This window comes from Dipteris shenzhenensis, chromosome 2 (genome assembly GCF_047967505.1).
Source record: "Dipteris shenzhenensis isolate YYH24624 ecotype China chromosome 2, Dip_SZ_1.0, whole genome shotgun sequence".
Classification (NCBI taxonomy): Eukaryota; Viridiplantae; Streptophyta; class Polypodiopsida; order Gleicheniales; family Dipteridaceae; genus Dipteris; species Dipteris shenzhenensis.
In genome coordinates, this window is record NC_141597.1 from 3,427,678 (window position 1) to 3,452,826 (window position 25,149).

Below are 25,149 nucleotides of genomic sequence, written 5' to 3' on the forward strand. Positions count from 1 at the left end.
CTTTGAAATTTCAGAGCATCCAAAAGCTCCCAACATCACTCCAGCTCACATGCCCACTTTAGGTTAGCCTCTTCTTCACGTTCTCTCAGCACCCGATATTTATTTTTCGTAGACGAGAGCTCCAACCCAAGGAACGAAGCCTCTTTAACCTTCCCACCTTCTACTATGCCCTCGTCTTCCTGATCCCTCTTCCCTCTCAAATGGAACCGGATCCATCAGCATAGCAAGCTACTCATGAGCCAGAGCCATCTACCCTCAAGAAGATATGGATCACAAACACAGAGGATGTCCAGAACTACTCCAAACATGCCATGCAAGTTGTTCAATTCTCCCTAGACCCAAATGACTGGAATGACTACAAGGAGTGGTTATCTACTCATAATATAAGTGCAATGCTAAAGATTAGAAGCTCTACTACCACAATGCTGAAGCATACTAGGCTATGCAAGATCCAAAGGTGGTACTACTAATACAAGCAATGGGCTTGCACACAATGGCCAACAATTTTCCCTACCACTAAAATCTTTGCTAGGTGATCGATTTTGTGGACAAGTTCAATAACTCCTCGAGCTACACCAGCTGGCTCAATGCAGATGGGGAGTATCATTATTACTAGTTTACTGCAGAGATGGTCTGCCAAGCTTTTGGGCTACCCCATGTCACGAAGCCATATGTGACACTACATGGAATGGACAAGCGGCTAGAAGGCCTGATGGAGTACAACACTAAGATTTAGAGGGGTGGCATAACTATCGGTATGATCAAGAATGTGACATTGGTGAAGGTAGCACAAGTGCTCACTCTCCTCAGCTCATGGAGAATCACACTGTGATCCTCCCAAATCTATTGGTGCACCTCCAAAAGCCAGAGAGAGACTAATTGTGCAAAACACTTTTATAGAGAATTTGTCTGCATGTGTACACATGGGGAAAGAAGGTTACAGTGCTACGACTAAATTGTACATTACTAATGGTTCTAACCAAAAGGTCCACTCCCAGAAAGCCCTCACCTAAGAAAAGGAGAGAGGAGTAGACAAGCTGACAAGTAGTCAAAGAAGTAGAGTCCAAAAGAAAACAAGAGCAGGATGCTCTACCATGGCGGCCGAGCTAAAAAGGCAATTGGAGGAAGAAACAAGAGTTGCACAAGACAAAGGAGGAGCCAAATAGAGTGCATGCAAAGGTTTCTTTCCCACCGACAAAATCCATGATCAATGTGGTGGAAAATTATCACTCTCAATGAGCAAGATCTGGAGTCGCAACTAAGCAAAAAGACATTAGTGATGGTGGTAACATGATCATAGCAAAGTTTGTTGAGTGCACCTTTGAAGGACGAACTGTAAAAGGAAGGCATGCAACTAGTGCTCAACCGGTAGGACCAAGTCAAGGTGTGGGCTGCAATGATGGAATGGGTCCAATAGTGGTGCCTGAGAGTGTCACCCAAACATGCGCAAAGTTATATCAACTATCAGTATCGACAAAGGGCAACTACAAAATCTTTTGGAAGATCTTAATAGACAAGCAATCCACATGTCAATGCAATAGTTACTTATACTTATTCCAAGTTTCCACCAACAAATTTGCCATCAAATTATGGGGACTGATTGTGCATGAAGTAAGGCACTATGTTTATAGGGACCATACAAGGCAATATGTGTGTAGGCACCATACACATTGTTGGTTTTCTTTATGCAGGCAAAAATCCAACTTGACAAATAAGAAGATTTGGTATGTGATGGAATAGTTTTGGTAATAACAATTAAGCTAGTAGGATAGTGTATTCGAGGTGTTTCAATAGATGGGCATCGATAGAAAATGTACTATAGCTTGGTAACCTAGGATTTGGAACCAATCATAGTGAGAATGGAATATCAAGATGTTTAGCCATTGGGGCTCATACCAGGCTTGACAATGCAAGTATTTGAAATCTCCTTCATGGTGCAAGCATTAGTTCTACATATGGAGGGTATCAAAGGAGCACATCCAATGCTATTAGGTCAACCTTAGCTTTGTCAAGCTTAGATTAAGTAGCATTGGCATGCAGATGTCATCACCATCCATTCATTAAGATAGGAAAAAGATTCCATTATCAAAATGTCTATCTATTCCAACACATCTCTGACCACAAGTTGTTTGGCACTATTAAGAAAAAGGTACAATTAGACTATGGCACATATCCATGTTGCTAAGCAAATATAGCTCAAGCACCCACAACATAAAAGCTACATTTTGTCTATTAGCCATATCTAGTAATAGAAAACCTCTAAACCAGCCTTGCCACCCATGACTTGGATCTATCATTATATCTTATTTGAGAAATAGAATACCAATGAGATCCAATCGGATGGTGCTCGACAGAAATAGTACAACCTACTTAGGATGACAATGAGGAGTTTTGAAGACAAATAATGCAACTCATTCCAAAATTGCTACCACAAGGGCCACTGTAGAATGCCATTAGGGAGCAAATGTAGGAAGTAGCCACATCTCACACAGAGCAAATCTGTGGTCCAAACACTACACTCAATAAGCTGCACAAGTCAACATTATCATTGGATCGGCTATTTCAAAGACCTATCTGCAGAACAAAACAAGTGAATGTCTGTGGCAAAGCAATATACAAAATAAAGGATAGGATGAAAATGGATGCATGAGATTCAATTGTTGACATGATATAAATATGGTGTTATAAGGGATGTGAAATAAAAAGAAAGCAATCATCTCATAGATGAAACTCCTATTATTGAATCAAATGAATGAAGAACTAGAGGATACAATTCAAGCTCTATTGCTATAAAGCACCATGGCATTGCACCAAGATCTATTTGAAGATCTTAATAGAGATGAGAATCTTGAATTCAATGGAGGCACGTGTAGATCAAAATGTTAAATGCATTACCCAATCCTAAATTTGGATAGACAAGTGGGTAAAAATGTTTCAACCTATTGAAAGAATCTTTTAAACCAAAATTTGCACTCAAAGATTCATGGAATATATAAAAATAGCAATATTATTTTCCAAATTTCAATAGTTCCCTTAGTTCTCACCAATTTCCTTTGATTATTTTAACTCATCATGGCTAGGATAATCTCTAAAGAGCTCCCCATTACTACTTTCCCTTTATTGCTCAAAGAAGACGATGGCATTATATAAGGGACCAACATCAATCTTCTCGATTATTTTCTTGTTTAGATGGTTTAGGTTAGCAAGACAGCATGTCATTACCATGATAGTATAAAGGATATCTATTTTCAAGGATCTTTTTACCCAATCACAACCTTGTTCATTGCATGTGTGCTGGGCATGAGGTAGTCAATAATGCGAGCAACTCCATAAAGTGAGCAAGATGGAAACAAAAGATGAGTGACCAAGCTATTATTTTTAGAGATGCTTGAGATTTGATGGCATAGGTGATGGTGACATAACAAGCTTACCTTGCGAGCTAGAATTTTCAAAGCAGGCACAAAGTGGAGATGATGATGTGATGTGTCCACTACAATATCAGCTCGGGATGAGTTGATGGAGCAATTGGTTCTTAACTAACTTGAAGTAGTGGAATAGGGTGCCATGCAAGTTGAGGATATCAACGTGCCATCCAAGGGTAGAGGGAGGTGATATCTATCCACCAAGTAGGTCACTAGAACCTCTCCAAAGACCATTTGTCAATATGACAACTACGAGGTGAGATTTTCTTCTTAAGTTAGGCTCCATTGATTGGGTGGGTTGTGGACTAGCTAGTTGTAGTACATTGGTTGTGGGACAACGTTCCAAATAAGCATATGAGGCTTCCATATATATGAATCAAAGTTTAAAATTGGAGCTTTACATTGGGAAATGTGGGCATGATCTAATGAAGCAATACTTTTTTTTTTTTAAACAAAGAAAAGGAACTTCTATTAATGCTTAAAATCCAACCATACAAATTGGCAAAATCGAAAAGGTGCCAATCATGGCCTAAAACAAAAACGGGTTGAAAGAAAACCCGCTTGTTGCTAGAGATCCTAGCTCACTGCCTAGGGATTCTCTGTAATAGGGGCTAACAACCATGGTGGTGGACTATGCAGCCAGTGAATCCCTCGTGGCATGAGATCATAAAATACACCTGCAGGCCAAGCCTTGCAAAAAGGTGCCTGCTTAACATCAGTAGCTTGAGAACTTGGAACGTTGTGCTCCCAAATGGATCGCATTGTATAAATGATATCTTGCCAAATGGCAACCAGTGTAGCCGTTGGAGGAACATGGTGCAAGCCCATGACCCAGCTGCAACGGGCCACCCAGATGTTCCAGGCCGTGATGCTGGCCACCATCTCCTAGACACTATCCTCTCTCGACTGAGGGGGATGGTGAGAAGGGTGGGGAGTAGCCAAGTGAAGCTCAATGCTAAGAATGCTCCGACCTTGTATCCCGGTAAGCTGGCGAGATCGTGTCTATGGAGAAGGTGTGGCCCCCCTCTATAAGCCAAGCTACCATACCCCACATGAAATATCTCTGCATGCTTTGAAGCTGTGCCACAATCTGAAGTGCTCCGAGCCAGATCCTCTGAGTTGCTAGGCAGCTCCATAAGCAGTTAGGAATAGTCTCCATAGCTCCAATTGCACATCTGTGGTAGATGCCATCCACCCGCATCTGATCTAGCCACAGGACCACTGGGAGACCACCGTATGTGGCCATCCAAAAGAAATATGATACCTACCGTGGATGCAGGCTAGACCACAGGTGGGCCCAAAATCTAGATCTAACCTCCTTGGTCAACTACTGTGCACTCCAATGTCTCTCCTACGAAGGGGTCTAGGCCATTGCATCCATCTAGATGCGACATCTTATCCACGTGGTGTACGAGAAGAAAGGCACCTCCTCCACTCTCTCTGAGAGACCTGCTCTGACTGGCCATAACCATTCTCCGGGGTCCCATTGTATCTGACTGAGAGGACATCCCTCCTAGTCTCCAATGGGGGGCATCTACATCTGTGATGCAAGAAGGGTCAATCGACCACTCCTTGCCCAAACGTCCCACTACTCTGACCCTCTACAACCCACTTGACCTAACACCCTGTCCATCTCCTAATCCCTTGTGATCCAGGGCTGTAGTAGCTCACCTGATCCCACATCATAGAACCACACGCTCGTGGGGGCTGGCGACTGTGGGCATAGCTAAATCCTCAGAGGTACACCCATCCTAGAGAACTGTCCTAGCCAGTGTGCCGAAGTGAAAACCTATAGTCCCTCCCTCCAAGAGTCTAGAATAGCTACCTCTATCTCCACCATCCTCTGGCCGGCCCCTCTAAGATGAGAAAGGACCTCCAATCATGCCTCTTCCTCTGCTAGGAGTGGGAGTCTAGACCATGTCTGTAGGGAGCGATTCGGACCGCTGTCCCACTATTACCAACCAATGTGTAGCCACCGCCCTAGCATCAAACCATTCTGGTCTCTAACCTCCAAGTGCCAGATAAGCGACTGGCGTGCAAACTCCTCTGTGTATCGGGGGTTGACTTAGATGAGACCTCCTGAGATCCATTGCTAGACCCTCAAGAGACTCCTCATCAAGGATGAGCCCTTCCCTGTGAGAGGGGCCTCCGAAATGATCCACCTGTGGGACAGCTTCCCCACTAACCACCTATGCAGGGGTTGTTCCTCAAGAGACCACGCTGCAGGAGAAGTTTCTAGGGCTCCATGCCGGGAGTGAGACCCCTGACTATCAACTTGCCCAACAGGGTTCTGTTGTGCATCTCTGGATCTATAATAACCAGGTCTCTTTGTGCCTATGGTAGTATCACTATCTGCCATGCAACTCTAGCTCTGGTGTTGCGAGTTCCATCTGATTCTGCCCAAAGGAAATTTTGCACCAAGCATCTCAATTGTCCCATGCAACCCCTGTGAAAACACCAGCAAGAGGCTATATACCAGGTTGTGGCCAACAGGACTTGGTTAGCCAACAAGGCCCTGCTTGCCAGAGAGAGTTTGGATGAACTCCAACTTGCGCCTCATGCTCTCAAGGACCAGGGCTATCGACTGCTTTGCGGAGATATCAATGCCCACATGGCATCCCAAGCACCTTGCCGACTGGCCACTTGAGATCCACCTGAAGCCTACCAATGTGCCCCACCAGTAAGTGCTCTGAGAGTGTAGTCCTTGCAAGAATGCCCATAGAACTACCTTTATGCATGGCCCAATCTCCAACGTAGTACCTATCTAGACTCTCAAGCAATCCATCATGCCAGCGCTGGCCAAAGGAGAAACCAAGATTGCAAGGGGTCCTGGAGAACTCAACCTCCCTCCAGGGGTCCTTGCCACAGACCGAAAAGATAAACTACTCCCAAGTACTCTTCTCCATTGCAGGCATCTCGAAGAAAGAAGCACCCCCTTTTTCGTCTTCTCTGAACTCAAGATTGTTAAAGTCCCCTCCAACAATCCACGAGTCTACATCTGGGAGACAATCGGTGAAGTGCCTCTAGAAGGCCAGACACTGTTGTCTACAAGCTGAGGCATACACGTTCAGGATTCCAATCTTGGAAACTCCCATTCGTAATCCCATCCAGACTGCTCTAACTGTAATGAGCTCCCCTTGGTCATACACCTCTGATGTAACTGCCTGCGAGACTGAAAGGCAAACCCCTCCACTCCTTCCCACTGCAGGAGACCCGATCTCCGAGCCTCTCCTAAGAAGGAGGTGGCATCTATGTCTGATGTCTGAGGTAGAAAATAGATGCTCCTGTACCAAAAGGAAATCCACTGCTTTGCCAACCACTACTTTCTGTAACTCCTGCCAAAGTAACAAGTGCCGCGGTTGCTGACATGCCCGATTGTGGAGTCCGTGCATGTTCCAACTCACCATGGGGAGACCGGGGGGGGGGTTGGGAAACAAGGCTCTCCTATGCGAAGGAGTCTGCACTACAACCTCTAACTTCTATGACTTCGTCGGTAGTTTGGAGGGGGAGTAGTCCAAACCCACTCGGCGCTGAACTAGTGGCGTAATTGACTCGATGCCTACCTTGGTTGCCCACTACATCAAGAAGGAGGCCTTGACTCCAAGCCTATCCATGCACTATTGGCAAGCAATAGAAGAAGCTAGGGTGCATCGAGCCAAAGCAATAAATTTAGGGCTCATTACAGTTTTGAAGGCGTCCATTGAAGGGTTAAACAACCCCATGGAAGCTCTTACCATTGCGCTCGCAAGGGTGCAAGAGGATTTTTAGTTGTGTAGGATAACGATTGGCTTAGCCGAAGCCTCCATCGATCCTGGTGCCAGCCATAACTTGATTGCATATGAGATGTGTACCCAAATTCAAGGTAACTCTTGAACCCTACGCATGTTATTGTATGTGCTGTAAATGGAAAAATCTTGCCTGCTATTGGGTAGTCAAAATTCCTCTATCAGTTAATAACCCTCGTGTGGATAGTAGATTCTATGTTATGCTAGCAGATGCTATGGATGAATAGGTTATCCTTGGAAGGACATGGTGTTGGGCAGTTAAATATAAAATTGATTGGCGGGAACACACCACAACTCTGACGAATAGTGGCCACACCTCGGTCATCACGATCGATCAAGGGATTTCTAGTCTAGTATTCCTTGTAATACAAAAGGCCAAGAAATAGCCCATGACTCCAACGGCCCCAACAAGTTCTTCATCATCTACTAGAATCACTATTTTAAAAGTAACTATAGCTATAGCTACGAAGGGCAACGGATCTGCTTTAGCTGCATCGAGTACACACAAAGGCAATAACTCCTACCTTTGTCCTACCTCCATGAAGGTTCACGTTGTGTGATTGCAGAAAGATGATTCTCGAAGATGCAAGCTGACAAAAGGGCAACCAAAGCACCACTCCAGGTGGATCCCCAAGAAATGCTGGAGGCTAAAGGATTTTACCAGGGCCACAACTCATATGGGTGCCTAAGGCTCGCAAGTCTCCTGTTGGTGCCAAGTAACCCTCAAGGTTGTCTGCGGCAAAGGATTTAGTCATGCCACAAGAACCTACCTCTAAAAATGACGTAGGCACACAAGAACCTACTATTGAGTCCTCACAAAAAAATACGACTAAAATATGACCACAAGAAACTCCCTTGTACCCTCACGTGGTCATGCTACAAGAATTAGCCACACGAGGAGTTGTGCTAGTAACACAAGAACCTTTTCCTAAACATGGGACAACAACACAAGAACCTTGTTGTGTTCAAAGGGAAAGGTGAGGCTCACTAGGTTCCAAAGTGCCCCCCATCAAACTTAGCCTCGTCGGCTTTTGCTTTAGTATCAACAATAAACACGATAGATCCACAAGAACCTACTCTTAAAAGGGAGGGATAGACCCATAAGATCCTACCATCATTTTTGTGCCATGGACATGGGAGGTCAACACCAATCCCCTCACAAGAACCTCATGGGCTCCATGGATCCTCAAGTTTATGCTGAGCTAAGCATTTTTGTCGTCAATTGAGAAAGGTTCTTGATTAAAGCAATTTGATGCCAATGAACTCATGACACCATTTATGCATGCTTCAAGGATGCAGCTCTCCATGCTCTTTACAAGTACGCTGAGCAAGTACACGACCTAGAGAGATGTTAAGTACTTTGAGTGTTAAAGTTTCTAGTCCATCATCCATTCACTCGGTCTAGGTAAGAATAGGGAGTTGGCATCCACTTCATTTTTGGATGAAAGGGAGTCCTCACCATTCATTGGAAAGTCTTCCACTCCACAAATATTCACTCCATCCCAACTAGGTGATTAGGGTCCACGCGTCCACCTGCACTCTGTTCACAAAGTCACTCACTGCCTAGTAATACTTCTAGTTTCCACCACTATATCGTCCACATCACTCCACTTAGGTGAAGTCTAGACAATCAAAATAAGAAGAGATGCAAAACCTATAATAACATCACTGTATAGTAGCAAGGATAAGGAAAGGGAAGGCATAAGAAGAGCCCTAAATCATGAATAGAATGCAGCAAACCAAAAGGCAAGGAGGCTATAACAAAACCCAACATGACTTGCAAAAAATGGACTCTAGGTAGCCCACTAACACAAGAAAAGGAGAGAATAAATAGGGTGTTAAAACAACCATCGATTAGGTCACAGAGAAGGATTTTGAGCATGTAGAGACACATGACCATAAGGCTTTAGAAAGAAACACACTCTCCAAGGGCAACATATGACAACCCCTGAAGAGTATTTCGTCGACTAGAAGAACTCTTAGCAAGGCAATATGCAACTATGAAAGTCACAACAAACGTGAAGGTCCCAAATAGGTTGCAATATAAGGTACAAGTTCAAACAACGCTAGAGGGCACCCAGAAGTCCAACACTACTATATGGCTAAGCCTTGAACAACCATTCAATCAATATAATGCCACAGCACCATAGGTTCCTTACTCATGATGATTATGTACACATAGCCAAACTTGAATAGGTATGTTCCTTTTATAGTAGACCATACCAATCCACGACAATATCTCATATACCTACATGAGTCCAGGAACATTCCAAACTCATCCTTTAAAAACACAACATAATGCAATTTCAATCTCATGATAGTCGCTCATAAGGTTGAAAACCATAAACTTCATCATGCATTGCATGGACTAGCTACTATCGGCACCCAATAGTGAGTGTAGACCATAGAATAAGCATATGCTCTCACACATACAAATCCACACACCCTAAGACATCTCCAAGTTTATATGAAGCATCCATACACCATTTCAAAATTTACAATCAACAACAGCTGGACAATTCATCAAGGTTTTAATAGTAAGAGTCTTTAAATCGCAATCCATGGTTGAAGCTTATAAAGTTTGAACATGCCGCACGTGTGACAATTCAAGCCAATTTTGATGTCTATGGCATACTTACAAAAAAGATCTGTATAAGGGGTACAACAAATTTATGTTTATCATTAGAGTACCTCATGGTTGAGATTTTAAGTATCCCTTAGGAGACACTTAATGCAACCTCCTCCTAAATATCATGGTACCATAATCACAAATCATGCATCAATCTCTTTGGACGCATATTTGAATACTTGATTTTGGTTTGTTAGAAATGAAATCGTAGAACAATTTCGTTAATTCAAAGCGTCAAGATGCACTACATACAAAATAATGCAGCCCCCAAAAATCTCGACCATGAGGTTTTCTAATGATAAACAGACATTTGTTATAACCCTTATACATATCATTTTGTAATTATGCCATAGACATCAAAATTGGATTGAATTGTCACAAGTGCGGCATGTCCACATTGTAAATTTTGAAATGGTGAATGGATGCTTTATACAAACTTGGAGATGTCTTAGGAGTTGCATGTTCAATATTGACATGACCACGATCACTCTTGGAAATCTAAACGTGCACACAAGCACAAACAACCGATCATAGGACCACCAAGAGAGGTGCATGCATGCTCACCACCCAACCATGATGCTCACCAATCCAGGACCCATAGAATCTGAGCATCCCCCTGAACCACAAGCTAGGCTGCTAGCACGAACATCTACATCCAACCAATCCTCAACCTCCTGGCATCCCATACCACCAGAAGGTGCCCATAGGACCTTAGGACTACATTGGGAATCCGGGCTATGCTAGAAAGAAGGTGCACGTCCGTAACATGATGCAAGATTCAAACAAAGAAGGAAGAGCTAGACTTGCTCTGATGTGCGTGAATGAAAACTGAACCCCAGGGCCCCTTATATAGGCTTAGGCCCAGTGCCACTAAAAATAGCTGGAACCCTAACTCATCAGTTGCCCTTACAACCCAACCTAAGAATCGCCTACCTAGCCACTAGCCTCCCCAAGCTATCAAAGCTAGTCCTGTGCGCCTAAGCACATGTCAGATACAATCTATGAACATGACATACTCCCCTTTCTCTAAGAACTCATTTCTGAGTTCAAAAGAAAGTCTAGAAACTATCTTTGAAGGTTAGTCAATGTCTCCCATGTGGAGTCCTCCTCAACACGACCCTTCCACTTAATCTTGTATTTTGTGATCGTCCTATTTCTAACTTGACATTCATGAAATCCAAGAATACTCTTAAGCTCATGCAGTATAAAGGTTAAATCTTCAACCTCTATAAGTTCTTGAGGAATAACTACCTGATTCTGAGCACCCAACACTTCTTTCAGTCTACTGACATGAAAGACTGTATGAATCTTTCCTTTAGGAGGCAAATCCAATTCATATGCAACTTGGCCAATTCTCCGGATAACCTTGAATGGACCACAATATCCAGGGGATAACTTCCTAACCTATCCAATACTAAGACTCTTGGATTCCTTGGAAATATGCAAGTATACCATCATTCTAATAGAGAACTCTCTAGGTGAACGATGTCTATTAGCATAAAATATGTTGTCCCTGTCTTGGGCACTTCTAATGGACTCCTTGGCAAACTGTAACATCTCTTGCATGTCTTGCAAAAATGTTTTTGTAGCATCATTCTTGATTCCCCTAAATTCGACCATTATTGAGGATTGAGATTGAAACCTGTATAGAAGCATAAAAGGAGTGAAACCAGTACTAGAATGCTTTGCACTCTTATAAGCAAGTTCAACCATGCATAAGTAGTCTTCCCATGATGACTATCTCTTAGACACATATGCCCGAAGCATATCCTCCAGAAGTTGGTTCACAACTTTTGCTTGACCATCAGACTAGGCATGTTCAGAAGCAACTCAAACTAAGAGTGGTATCCAACTTGTTAAAGATAAGCATCGAGAATTCACTCGTAAACTTAGAGTCCCTATCACTGACTATGTCAAACGGAAACCCATACAAACAAAACAATTGATCAACAAACTATTAAGCCAACTGAGACACTATGACTATGGATCTAGTAGGTATAAACCTAGCCATCTTCGTCAAACGGTCCACAATAACCCATATGGAGTCATGACCCTTGCGCGTTTGTGGCAATCTCGTAATAAAATCCATGGAAATACTTTCCCACTTATTGCCAAGAATGTCCAAGGGTTGTAGCAACCCCATGCTTCTAAGAAATTCTGCCTAGTTACTTGACAAGTACGGCAACCTACCACATAATCCTGAACAAATCCTCTCATCTTAGGCCAGTAAAAACTGTGTTTCACAAGAGACAGTCCTGTGTACTCCAGGATGTACCGCACTAGGTGCGTCATGACACTCTCGAAGAATCCTGGATCTAAGATCCGACAAATCTGGTACACAAATTTTTTCATTTCAAAATAGCAAGCCATTCCGAATCATCCACTGACCTCCCATCGCTTGAACCGTAAGTGGCATAATCCGTGAGTCTGGTCAATCACACCAGTACCATCTTGGACCTTCTGCCAATAATGACTGAAATGATTTGTCAATCACGCAAAGCCCTCTCAAGGATTGAAATAGGTCAAAGGATATCTCGATAAATGACATAGCATTCACCATCTTAATCTGACTTAGGGCATTAGCAACACTATTCAAAGAACACTTCCTGTACTGAATCTCAAAATTAAAATCCTACATCAACTCAGCCCATCAAGCCTTCCTGCCCCATAAATCCTCCCCTTCACACATATCGGATCGACTGATGATTAATCAACACAACAAAATCTAGAACCATATAGGCAGTGCCTCCAAACCTTGAGAGCATAAACGACTGCAAAGCCAATGATATTGAGAATCATCAATCTTTTTACTCTCAAAAGCTACAGGTCAGCCCTCATGGAATAATGTTGCTCTGATGGCATAGTCACTCACATCGACCTCCGACACAAGGTCGAGTAGGATCAAGCAATGCTAGAACAGGTACAATTTCTCGAAGTATCAAAAGCCTTGTTCAAGTGTTCATTCCAAGTAATAGGTTGTGTAGACCTATGGCCACAACCTTTCAATACGTTGGTCAAGGGGACCGTGACTTTGAAATAATCACGAATTGACTTTTTCAAAAAGAAAATGAATCCTAAGAAAGAGCGAAGTTATTTCACTATTTGAGGTATAGGCCAAGTCAAAACCTTTTGAATATGGTCTTCATTAATGCTATCACATTCACGAAGAAATCGCATTTATTAATCTTAGCACACAGTTGATTCTATCTTAATAGAATTACCACAATCCTGAGATGAGCAATATGATCCTCTAAAGTCTTGTTGTAAACTAGGATATCATTTAAGAACACAACAACTAACTTGACTAAGAACTCTTGGAACAAGTCATTCATCACCTATTGGAAGGTCGCGGGGGCAATTGGTCAATCCAAAAGGCAATACGAGAAACAATGATCATACCTAGTCCAAAACGTTGTCCTTTCTATATGTTTTACATAAATGCGAAAGTGGTGGTAGCAAGTCTGTAAGTCAGTGAAATACTTCATCCAGCCAATTTGTCTATTAAGTCATCAACACAAGGGAGATGATACTTATTCCTAACCGTGATTTTATTCAATCTTTTATAATCCACACACATTCTGCAGGTTCCATCCTTCTTCTTCCTCAAAAGAACGGGAGCACCCCAAGGTGTTTTGCTCAGGCGTATATACCCCAACTTCAAATATTCTTGAAGTTGTTGAGCTAACTCGTCCTTCTCTAACTAGCTCATTCTATAAGGTGGTATACTTATAGGCTTAGAACCAGAGACTAAATCTATACGATGGTCTACTCTGGCCATTGTGGAGGTAGGCCTACCGGTAGTTGTTCAAGAAATACGTCACTAAAATCATTCAATAACTTCTTTAATTCAATATGTTCAAACACACTTAAATCATTTGCATCAGACACCATTACAACAAATGAAGAAAATGGAATCAAAACACATTGAAACACATCATAAGAAGAAGTTTGTAATATATTTCGAACTTCAATCACATTTACAAGAGATCCCTTGGAGGGATGTATATATTTCAAACTTCAATCGCATTTACAAGAGATCCTTGGGAGGGATGTATATCATCACACTGTATCAAAAGTCAGGTATCCCCGTACAAAACAGAAAGGGTATGAGCTTCCCAATCAAATCGGACATGATGGGTTTTAAACCATTCAATGCCCAACAACAAGTCTACATGATCGAATTGCATAACATAGCTCTCCAAAATATTCTCGTAGACTTGAATCCAGACGAGTAGTCGATCCACCTTGCGATCCCAAAACTACTTCCTAGCTGGAAGCTGCACCTTGTAGGTGTGATCACTAGGTGTCGTAATCAACTATAGCTTTTGCATAAGTTTGTGGTTAACAAAGTTGTGAGAACTACTTGGGTCAAAAAGAATGTCAATCCATGTCCCTTGGATCTCACCATAAGCCCGGTAGAGATCATAGGGGCCAAACAGTGAATTATTAAAAGAATAAACACAAGAATGAGGGCGGGTGAGGACATTGACAATCAAAGTAGTCTGATCGGCTGTCTTTTGCATGTGGTCCTTTGATCTTCGGTGTAGGTCCCTGTGAAGTTCCAAGCCTCTTCGGGCAATCAGCTTGGGGGTGCCCTTGCTCCTCACAAATGAAGCATCGCCCTTCCCTCCGAAGCCGAAGAGAAAGGAGGAAGTGCTCCTTGTTGCCCTAAGCGAATTTTTGCTTCTAAGGAGGAGCATCATAAGATCTCATTTCTCAGGTGCTAGTGGCTACATTGAAGAACTTTCTCTTGTTCTTTCCTTGGGTCTCGGATGTAATCAACTTCCTGGTCGAGGCCATCGTATCATCATAAATGTGCGCGAAATATATGGCCTCCTCCAAGGTTGAGCTCCTATTGTTCTGAACCTGAAACCTGTATTGCAACCCGACCACAAAGAAACCCAAAAGGGTCACAGTATCACAGGTTTGGTCACGAAATTTCTAGAGATAGGTCTCGAAAGTTAGTCTCTGTTTGGTCACATCCAAGGCCTTAAACTTAGCCACAATGTCTTAGTCTCTGTTTGGTCACATCCAAGGCCTTAAACTTGGCCACAATGTCATAGTCATCTTCCTTTTTTAGAAACTCAATTCTATGTTTGGTCAAATCCAAGGCCTTAAACTTGGCCACACTGTCAATCATCTTCCTTTTTTTGAAACTCAGTTCTATGTTTGGTCAAATCCAAGGCCTTAACCTTGGCCACAATGTCGGTCATCTTTCTTTTTTAGAAACTCAGTTCTAAAGGCTTCTTCGAGCTCTGCCCAGGTGTATGGCTGAGGCTCAAAAGTAGAGCCTTCCCAGCAAAGTACCCAACTGCCAACTGAAAGCGCTTTCCTGTAGGTAGGGGTGAAAATTGAAGTGGACCTACCATTTATGCAACCAGGTATCCATAAACTCTTTCTTGCAATCCTTCTGCTCCCCCAAGAATTATGCTAGGGTAAAATTGGGCCCAAGAACAGAATCCATCGCACCCATGTGGGTCAAGGTCTGAAGCTGGGACTACATGGCAACAATTCGCTAGAACAACTGGCCATGGTTCGAATTTAGTAGCACGAACCTTTCATCAATCCCATGAGGAATTAGTTGAAGGCATCCTTTGTAACCATACCTCATAAACATCATAGTTGTTCCCTTCCATATCCCTTTCAAACATAGGGGAGGGTTGATTTGAAGTAGTTATATTCTGATCCACCTTAGGGAGGCTGCTTGCATCAACCTTGAGAGAAATTAAGAAAGGTATACCCAAAAGGAAAAAAGCTGTAAACTACAAGACCTAGAAGGAAATTGGAATAGAGAGTTCTTCTAGCGCACAAAATAAAATTAGATTGTTGAGCAACCACCAAACACGTCGAAACCCTGAAAACCACACAAAGTTGACTATGCCTAGTTCCGAGACGAGCTGCTGACGAACCAACGTAGGAGCTGACACTCCTTGACTCTAGCCACACAATGAATGGTACGACTGACAGCTACGAACTATACGACCAACCAGCAACGAATGGTACGACCTAGCAATAGCAACAAGGTGTAGGAAGAATGGCGAAGCAAGTGCGATGGGATGGCAGGAAACATGGAGGTTCTATGCAAGCGAAAATTCAAGACTAGAGGAGACTGGATCAACTGTGAAGCAAGGGCTACTACCAACGAATTAAAAATGCCCGAATTTGTACGCAAATCTCCTAGGCTTTAATCCAAACTGGTAAACTACCTTTTAAAAAGCAAGGCCAACCAAATCTAATGGCTTGCTTTTAGGATTTTCTTGACAAAAAAGTGGAGTTGCTTTTGTTGCCACCTCCACCAATTGACGGAGATTTCCCTCATCTCTCAAGGTAGGTGCATGCTAAGCATGCCCATGCACCTCTGAGATTTCCTAAAAGAAATCCTCACCCTGACGCTCTTCTCCCTGTCAACGCATCTCCTACCAGAGAGAAATCGACTTCCAAATGCCCCAAACAAAATTCTCATGCCCTTTTACAAATTCGCATCAAGCACTAATCTACCTCCCAATCAAGCACTAACCCAACCAAACTCATCCTCCCTCCCATGAAAAGCACAACTACCAAGTGACGAAACAGTTGGATTTCAAGCCACCCAATGCTAAAATTGAAATATGCACCTACCCGAAAGATCCACACAGAATTCGCAATTACCTCTAAAAATTCGCCATCCAAGAGTGGCTCTGATACCAACTAACATGACCACGATCACTCTTGGAAATCCGGAACTACACACAAGCACAAGCAACCGATCATAGAACCACAGAGAGGCACAGGCATGCTCATCACCCAACCGTGATGCTCACCGGTCCAAGACCCATAGAATCCGAGTATCCCCCAAGCCAAAGGCTGGGTTGTGGGCACGAACATCTCCATCCAACCAATCCTCAACCACCTGGAGTCCCATACCACCAGAAGGGATCCGAGTATCCCCCGAGCCACATGCTGGGCTGTGGGCACGAACATCTGCATCCAACCAATCCTCAACCTCCTAGGGTCCCATACCACCAAAAGGCACCCATAGGACCTCAAGACACAGGTGTGCTTCCGCAACACGATCCAAGATCCAGACCAACAAGGAAGAGCTAGACCTACTCTAACTTGCGTGAATGAAAATTGAACCCCTGATATAGGCTCTGACCCAACGCTGCTAAAAATGGCTAGAACCCTAACTCGTCCGTTGCCCTTGCAAGCCAACCTGAGAATCGCCTGCCTAGCGACAAGCCTCCCCGAGCTATCGTGTGCGCCTAAGCACACGTCAGATACAAAATGTACATGACAAGTATGATTTTATTCAAGAAAATTATGTTGTATGAGTGGCTTATTACTTACATTATATTATGTGCACGAATGTAATGAGGATCTTCCGCAACACGATCCAAGATCCAGACCAGCAAGGAAGAGCTAGACCTACTCTTACTTGCGTGAATGAAAACTGAACCCCTGGTATAGGCTCTGACCCAAAGCTGCTAAAAATAGCTGGAACCCTAACTCGTCCATTGCCCTTGCAAGCCAACCTGAGAATTGCCTGCCTAGCCACAAGCCTCCCCGAGCTATCGTGTGTGCTTGAGCACACGTCAGATACAAAATGTACGACAAGTATGATTTTATTCAAGAAAATTATGTTGTATGAGTTGCTTATTACTTTCATTATATCATGTGCACGAATGTAAAGAGGATTGTTGTAAAAGTATTCACTGTTGCCTAGAAGATAACACTTCCCTCATAACCATTTGGTTAATTCAAAGGTCAAAACTCTCCGCATACAAAATAATGCAGTCCCCAAAAATTACCAGGATCAGTTCCTTGTACCTTAGGTCTAAATGTCCATAATGGAAGTGAAATGTCTCATCTTACAGATAATGGGCCAAAAGGCAAAACAGATTCACTGTTGAAAACATCACAGACACCTCTACTTAACGTAGGTGTAATTATCCCAGCAGCAGAGCACTGCTACAAAGAGCACTTTTACACTCAATAAAATGCAACTGTATAAAACAGAATAAAACAGGGAAGGTGCCAGTTTACGGAGCAGCTGCATTTGAAAAAATCCATTGATGTAGTAATCAACAAAATCTTCAATTCATGTGGTCACTGCTTGCGGAAAGAATGATCCTTGGCTTCCAACTCCATTGACATGTTCTGCAGAAGCTTCACCGCTCAATTAAATTACTGTGTAGAAGCACTGCTTTCAAGACCAGTGGCAGAAAGCTTCAGCTGTCATACGTTTTACACAAAGGTAATTCCCTCTGATCTTCCCCAGCATCTTTCTCACATTGTGCAGCCAGAGGTTGCATTTGTAATTCTTACACAATAGTTAGTCATCTAAGTAGTAGTACGACCCGGCCGCCTTTTGCTCCCTGTCCTTTGTGGAATCAAGCTTGTTAATCCGAGGTCTGAAGTTTGTGGGATCACGCCTAAAAGTGATGTCCAGATGCTGTTCAAAATAGACAAAAAAGCACACATTACAGATACAGATGGTAAGAAACTTGTACTGTAAAACTTGACACGATCATTGAAAGTTCGATTTCTTCAACATAATGAATGCACTGCTTCATATTGTCCACTCCAAATCATGTACAAAGATACACCTTATATATAATGTATACAGGTGCATGCCATGGACATCCACAAATACCAAACTACTGAAAGGTGCACCCCACGGACATCCACAAATGCCAAACTAAAGAACTTCAAATGGCATTCCATCACATTAAACTATTTAATATTCCTTTACCTTGAAAGATTATTAACAAAGCTATGTTCCAATAAATGGGCAACTAGAGACTGATGAGCTTCATAGTTTATAACTATTGAGCTTGAAGACATCACTTTCTACTCTGCGTTCTGAGCTTGAACGACTTTCTGGATTTAGCTAGATCTGCTGTAATATAAAGTTTAAAGTGTTCAATTTCACCTCATGAATTTTTTGACAAGTTTACATCCATCTGATACATAGTTACGAGAGGGTTTGACACATGACGCACTTTGAACAATCCAATACATTTCACATGAGTTGAAGCAGTTACATTACTGTGTTTCCCACCATTTAGAAAATTAAGTGGAAGCCATTTGTTGTATCGCGCAAGTTCGTTGTTACCCAAAACCAAAAAAAACAAAAAAAAGAAGAGCCCCCCAAAAAAACCAAAAAAAAGGAGAGAAAGAAGAGGGAAGAAAAGGCAAATGATTCCACCATTCAAAAAAAATATTTCACAAAGCTTCAGAGAAACTAGCTTCAGCCTGCAGTAGCTCTTAAGGGAGCCTTCAACAAGCCCTATTGCAGCCAGTGTACGGAGTAGGGGAGGAGCCCCCTGCCCGCTCTCCACTCCATCCTTACAGGGAGGTCCACCCTTCATCTACAGTTGTATAGATGAGATTGCCATCTACTACAGAATACACTACCCTGCAGTAGCTCTTAAGGGAGCCTTCAACAAGCCCTATTGCAGCCAGTGTACGGAGTAGGGTAGGAGCCCCCTGCTCGCTCTCCACTCCATCCTTACAGGGAGGTCCACCCTTCATCTACAGTTGTATAGATCAGATTGCCATCTACTACAGAATACACTACCGCACGGTCCCACTTGCACCATCGCATGTATGCAAGCTTTTTTTCTCTTTGTAGACAATTATTGCACTTAATGATATTATAATCTGATCAGAATAGTGAGAAGTAGTTGTCTCACATGTCTGTTCGTTGGTATCAGAGCTTCAAATTTTCCCGAGCTTCTAAGGCACAGGTTAGACAGCTTCGCCCTGCTGGACACCACCTGCTACCTCGCTTCCCTTCGGAAGCCTCCTACATTCACTTCCTGCTTACCTTCTCTCTGCCCCTGTCCCCATACAAGCCCTTCAAGCTATCAACCAGCCCATTTTCTGGGCTGGTCTTCTCGCATATCCCCACCTCTGGCCAGCCCATTTTTGGGTTTTAGCAAGGCCATGCCTCCTCTAGGCACCGCCTGGAGCCAGTACATCCCCTACGTTGGCTGTTTCTGCTAGCTCGCCCCCTCTTACTAGGGTGACAAGTGACGTCATTTAGGGGGGGAAAACTTGTGTGTCTTGATTTGTATGCATGCGGCCTCTTTTCAAAGAACAGCTACATTGCTTCAAAGAATAGCTACATTGCTTCAAAACTTTCTCCTAGCATCCACCCCCCCTTCCTCTTGCAAGACACATCCCCACAAGACCAACTGCTTGTGATCAGAAAAATATCCAATCACGTTTACCACAAAAAGAAAAAGAAATGCGGCTAGGAGACAACTGCTTGTGATCAGAGAAAATATCCAAGCACGTTTACCACACGAAGAAAAAGAAATGTGGCTAGGGCATAACCTTGATACATTGCACAAATCCCCCACACCCATTGGTTCAAAAAGCCCAATTTATGCATTGTGCCGTTCAACAAAGTCCAATTCACCTTGTCACAAGCCTTCTCATAATCCAGCAGAAGAATATAGCAGGAGTTTGGAACTCCTTCCACCTCCCAAAAAGTAAAGATGTTGTCCAAGATGCTCCTCTCTTGAAAAAACATGTCTAGGTGTCATGGATGATGTTGAGGAGGTGAGGATGGAGCCATAAGCTCTGAAAGCCTTGCTAATACCTTATACACTGTGTTTAGTAATGTGATTGAGCGCCACTAGTGAATGTATGCATTGTCACCCTTTTGAAATCAAAGATCTCATAATGTGGCTGCATCTTTCACACAATCCATTCGGGCCAATCCCCAATGCAAAGATGAGTTCGAGCGGTAACCCTTGATCTGACAATCGAGGTCCAAGTTGGATATCGAAGCACACACATTGGCTAGACACAATGGGACAAGGGTCAAGCTAGATTGTTGAGGAATGGAGTAGGCTCCCCCATCAGCCGGAGGACAGGCTACCCATGCTCCCCTTGATGAGGGGAGCTAGCAGTAGGATGTAGGTGATCAATGTGACCATCTTGGAGGCATGGCATGGGGAACTTAGTCAAAATCCTAGATGCAAGGACCAGAGTCTCTCTCCAAGTTACTTCTTGCAACAGAATCATTGGCATGCTCTACCCGGTCTTCAATATTTGATTAAGCGGGTCATCACTCCAAACAACTCAATGCAAGTACATCACTCCAAACAACTCAATGCAAGTAGCCATGGATTTGAGGGGTGATGGAATCATGGGACTCAATGGAGTGATAATAGGATCAAAGTGGTTGGTCGTTTGGCCAAAACAGAGCTAGATAAATTATCCCAAATTATTCCGTATGGACATGATGATTCTTGTTGGGTCCTATATTTATGCGAGGGCGTGTCCGGCACCTAGATGTATCGGCTTAGATCCCTTCATAGGAGCGGCAGTGGCTCGAGCAACAAGTACACATGAGTTTCTTGCCAAGTGTTGGTCTTGTCTTTGGACTAGACTCTCCCCAAAGGAAGATCTCTTCTTCTGATTCGTAGCTCGTGGAGGTCTGCCCATAGAACAGTAGATGGACTTGTTATTGTTGCGCTGATGAGGCCTTGAAACAAAATATATACCTAGATGAATCCAGGAACATTCCCAAACTCATCCTCTAAAAACACAACATAGTGCAGTTTCAATCTCATGATAGTCACTCACAAGGTTGAAAACCATAAACTCCATCATGCATAGCAGGGACTAGCTACTATGACATCCCCACTGACATCATCAGCGCCCAACAGTGGGTGTAGACCATAGTATAAAAATATGCTCTCACACATACAAATCCACACACCCACACATACTTGAGCATCAATTTATACAAAGTCTTCATACTCAGTTTCTGTCGGCACTCCGGAGGTGAAGGGCAGACTCAGCCATGATGAAGGCTAGCACTAAAGGAGAAGGCTAATCAAAAGGTAGTCCAAAATCTCTTCAAAAGGCCTTGAAACAAAAGCCTATTCTCTACCTATAGAACTGCTGTTAGAGCACATAAGCATAGATGGTCTTGTCATTGCTATGTTACTGGAGACCTTGAAACAATAGCCTATCTTGTGAAGCTATCCAATGGCACAAGGATTTGGCAAGGCTCTCTCAACATTGTGATAGGTCTTCACTTGGATCTTAACACCTTAGCAAACGAAGGGGAAACACGCTTTCTTGTCTACAATTTCCATTGTTCAAGAATCCATTTTTCTTGACAAAAGAATTGAGTGTCACGACTCCTCAACGTTCAAGCAATGACCAGCCCGGCAACTATGCTATATAAGGCTAGTGGTCATATTCTACAATGGTAGACTTTGTATCACTTCTAGCGAGCAAGCATATATCTAGATAAATCCAAGAGCATGCCCAAACGCATCCTCTAAAAACACAACATAGTACGGCTTCAATCTCATGATAGTCACTCATATGGTTGAAAACCACAAACTCCACGCATAGCAAGGACTAGCTACTATGACATCCCCAATGACATGATCAGCACCCAACGGTGGGTGTAGACCATAGTATAAACATATGCTCCATAGTAGGCGAGGAGTTTTGAAACAGGTTTCGAGCTTTCGAAAACGTTTCGAGGAAAACCTGAAACGTCTGTAAAAACTTTTCGCACATAATAGAATATTTAAATATCCATTTTTTCCAAAAAATATTAAAACATTTTAGATTATTACCACCAAAAGTCCAATACTTTTAAAAAACTCATGAGACATAGTGCACATACATTTGATGTGTCACTTAGAACTTGAAATTGGAAGCTTGAAACGTATTACTAATTTCTAAATCAAAAAATTAACAACACATCATTGTAGATTCAAGCATCAATGGTCATATTTCAGAATTGAGAAAGATACATGGAATCATGAATCATGATTCATGTCCGTTCTGCACTTGGACAGGCTAAAGGAAAATGTAGTTGAAAATCGATTTCAGCATACGGGCGACGTATGGGTGATTTGAGACGTACGGGTGGCAAAAATGCAATGCAACACCATATTTTTCAAAATCGGGACAAATTAGGGTTTTTGGAACAATGCGACTTTTTATGGGACCTCAAAACACGGGTTTCAGAACCGAAACGTTTCGTACGTTTCGGGCTGTTTCGAAACGCGTTTCGGACCTACTATGATTATTATGCTCACACATACAAATCCATACACCCACATATACTTGAGCATCCATTTATACAAAGTCTTCGTGATAAGTTTCTATCAGGTCTACAAGACACATACCAAGGAATAAGTAGCACCTATGGATAGCCCATACGCCATACAAATAGAATGCTGCAAAATTGAGTGGAGACTCAAGGGGGAGCCAACATAACAAAACCCTAGGGCTAACTGCCCTAATTGGACTAAGTATCCTAACTGACCTAGGTGGTACATGTACTAATTGTACCAGAAGTCCTAACTGACTACCAAGGAATAAGTGGCACCTATGGATAGCCCATAGAATGGCCTACAATCATGTAGCCTTGTCATGGCGGAGTTTGCCCTTCACTTCCGGAGTGCTAGTTATAATCAGTTAGGACTATTGGTACAATTAGTACATGTACCACCTAGATCAATTAGGACACTTAGTCCAATTAGGACAGTTAGCCCTAGGTTTTTCTTATGTTGACTCCCCCTTGAGCCTCCACTCTCCGTTTTGCAGCAATCTATTACAGCATCTCGTTTTTCTCCTTCTTGCTTCCATTTTTGAGCTTCCATTGCTTGCCATAGCCAACAGTGGTATCAGAGCAGGTCGGGAATCCATTCCCTCAGCCATTGACAGCTTTCCCAAGCTGTTTGGCAGCCTCCTAAGCCCTCATTCCTGCTGGTTTTGCTGATTACTACACACCCATGAGTGTTGGTGGCCTCTCCAAGCACTTCTGTTGCGAAGACCTTCATTTTGACGCGAGAGCATCCACCGCGAAGGGAGCTGCGTTTCGGAGCATCTTCCAGCCTGCTGTAGCAAATTCAACCACACGTATGAGATTATTGTTGCTGTACAGAATCCGTACAACTGTAAGGCCTGCTGTACGGAATCCATACACCTGTCCGGCCGCATTTAAGGCAGGCGCAGTGCTGCACGGAGCATTCCGAGACTGTACGGACTTGTTTCGCTCACACGTGTGGCCTGTACGGCTGATTTCCGGACTGTGCGGACGATTTCCTGCTGCTACCTTGCTGTACGGATCTGCCTCAGGGTGCGTGCCAGCTAACATAAAGCTTTCTCGACACTTTGGAGCTGTTTCGTGTAGTGTGCAAGTGTTTTTGCGCTGCCTCAAGCTGCATGCCGGCTGTTGAAGCCCTTTGGATCTTGCTGAGGTGATCTGGAGTCCACTCCTTGAGCCCATTCTTCCTCTTTTGGCATCCCTTTGCCTCGGGCTGCGAGTATCCCTCCTTTGGATCTCTTTCTTTTCATTTCTAAGTGCCCTCCTCCTCGAGGGAGCACTTTCTCTTGCTGTAATTCTCATTTCCAGCCCTCACTTGCTCGCATTCAGAGCCTTACACTGCTGTCCTTTCGGGCTACATCATTAGGTAAGCCATTGTTGCATTGGTTCTTTCCAATTTCGGCTTCATTTGCATTTTGGAAAGGCCCCGTGTTGCCTTGAAAGGCCTCGTGTTGCCTTTTCGGAATTTTTCTTGCAACAGGTACACCTTGGGACAACAGAGTCTCTTGCAGGCATAAGCATTGAAGCTTGGGCATAATTTTGTGACTTGATTTTGAGAGGTTGCCTTTCTCTCATTTGCTTTGCCAATTGGTGCATTTGTCTTGAATTTCAGCACCATGTCTAGCAGCAAGGATGATTTGTTTGGGATGCTTGGGACTTATGACAAGCTTGAAGGCACCAATTATCCCATGTGGTCATACATGATGGGACATGTTTTGGTTGCCAAGAATCTATGGCATATTGTTTCAGGTTCTGAGGCCAAGCCTACACGTAGTGCCAGTTCTGGTCCTGCACCTACTGCCTCTGGTTCTTCTTCAGGTGATGGTTCTAATGCAACTTCCAAAACACCTGCAGCTTCTACTACAGGTACTTTGCCTCTAATACCCTTGATGGGTTGCCTAATTCTTATCAAGGCTTTGCTACTACCTTGAGGTTGGTTGTAGGGGGTGACCAACTAGTTGCTCTTCTTCTTCAGGAGGAGCAAAGTCGTGCGAATCGCAATGCTTCTATGGCTAATGATCAAGCCTTTGCTACCCATCACAAACACAAAGGTAAAGGCAAGGTTTCAGCTCGAAAACCTTCTCATTCCCATGCCTCTTCTTCAAGGGATAACAAAAAGAAGAAGAGATGTAATTATTGCAGGAAACTTGGGCATGATATTTCTGAATACAAGAAGCGCATTGCATCTAAAAAGAAGAAGAAAGAGTCTGGTCTTGCAATATCTGGTTCTTCTAGTAC

General features: G+C 43.2%; 1 protein-coding gene across 1 annotated transcript in view; it reads right to left on the minus strand.

Moving 5' to 3' along the window:
- Nucleotides 1-17,520: 17,520 nt before the first annotated feature.
- The window catches only part of LOC147904244 (ABC transporter E family member 2), a 33,624-nt gene continuing 25,995 nt past the window's right edge, over nucleotides 17,521-25,149 (minus strand). Inside the window, exon 11 of the mRNA XM_087385462.1 lies at nucleotides 17,521-18,267. Coding sequence (XP_087241588.1) covers nucleotides 18,148-18,267 — 120 coding nt within the window. The 3' untranslated portion in view covers nucleotides 17,521-18,147. The remainder of the gene's footprint in view (nucleotides 18,268-25,149) is intronic.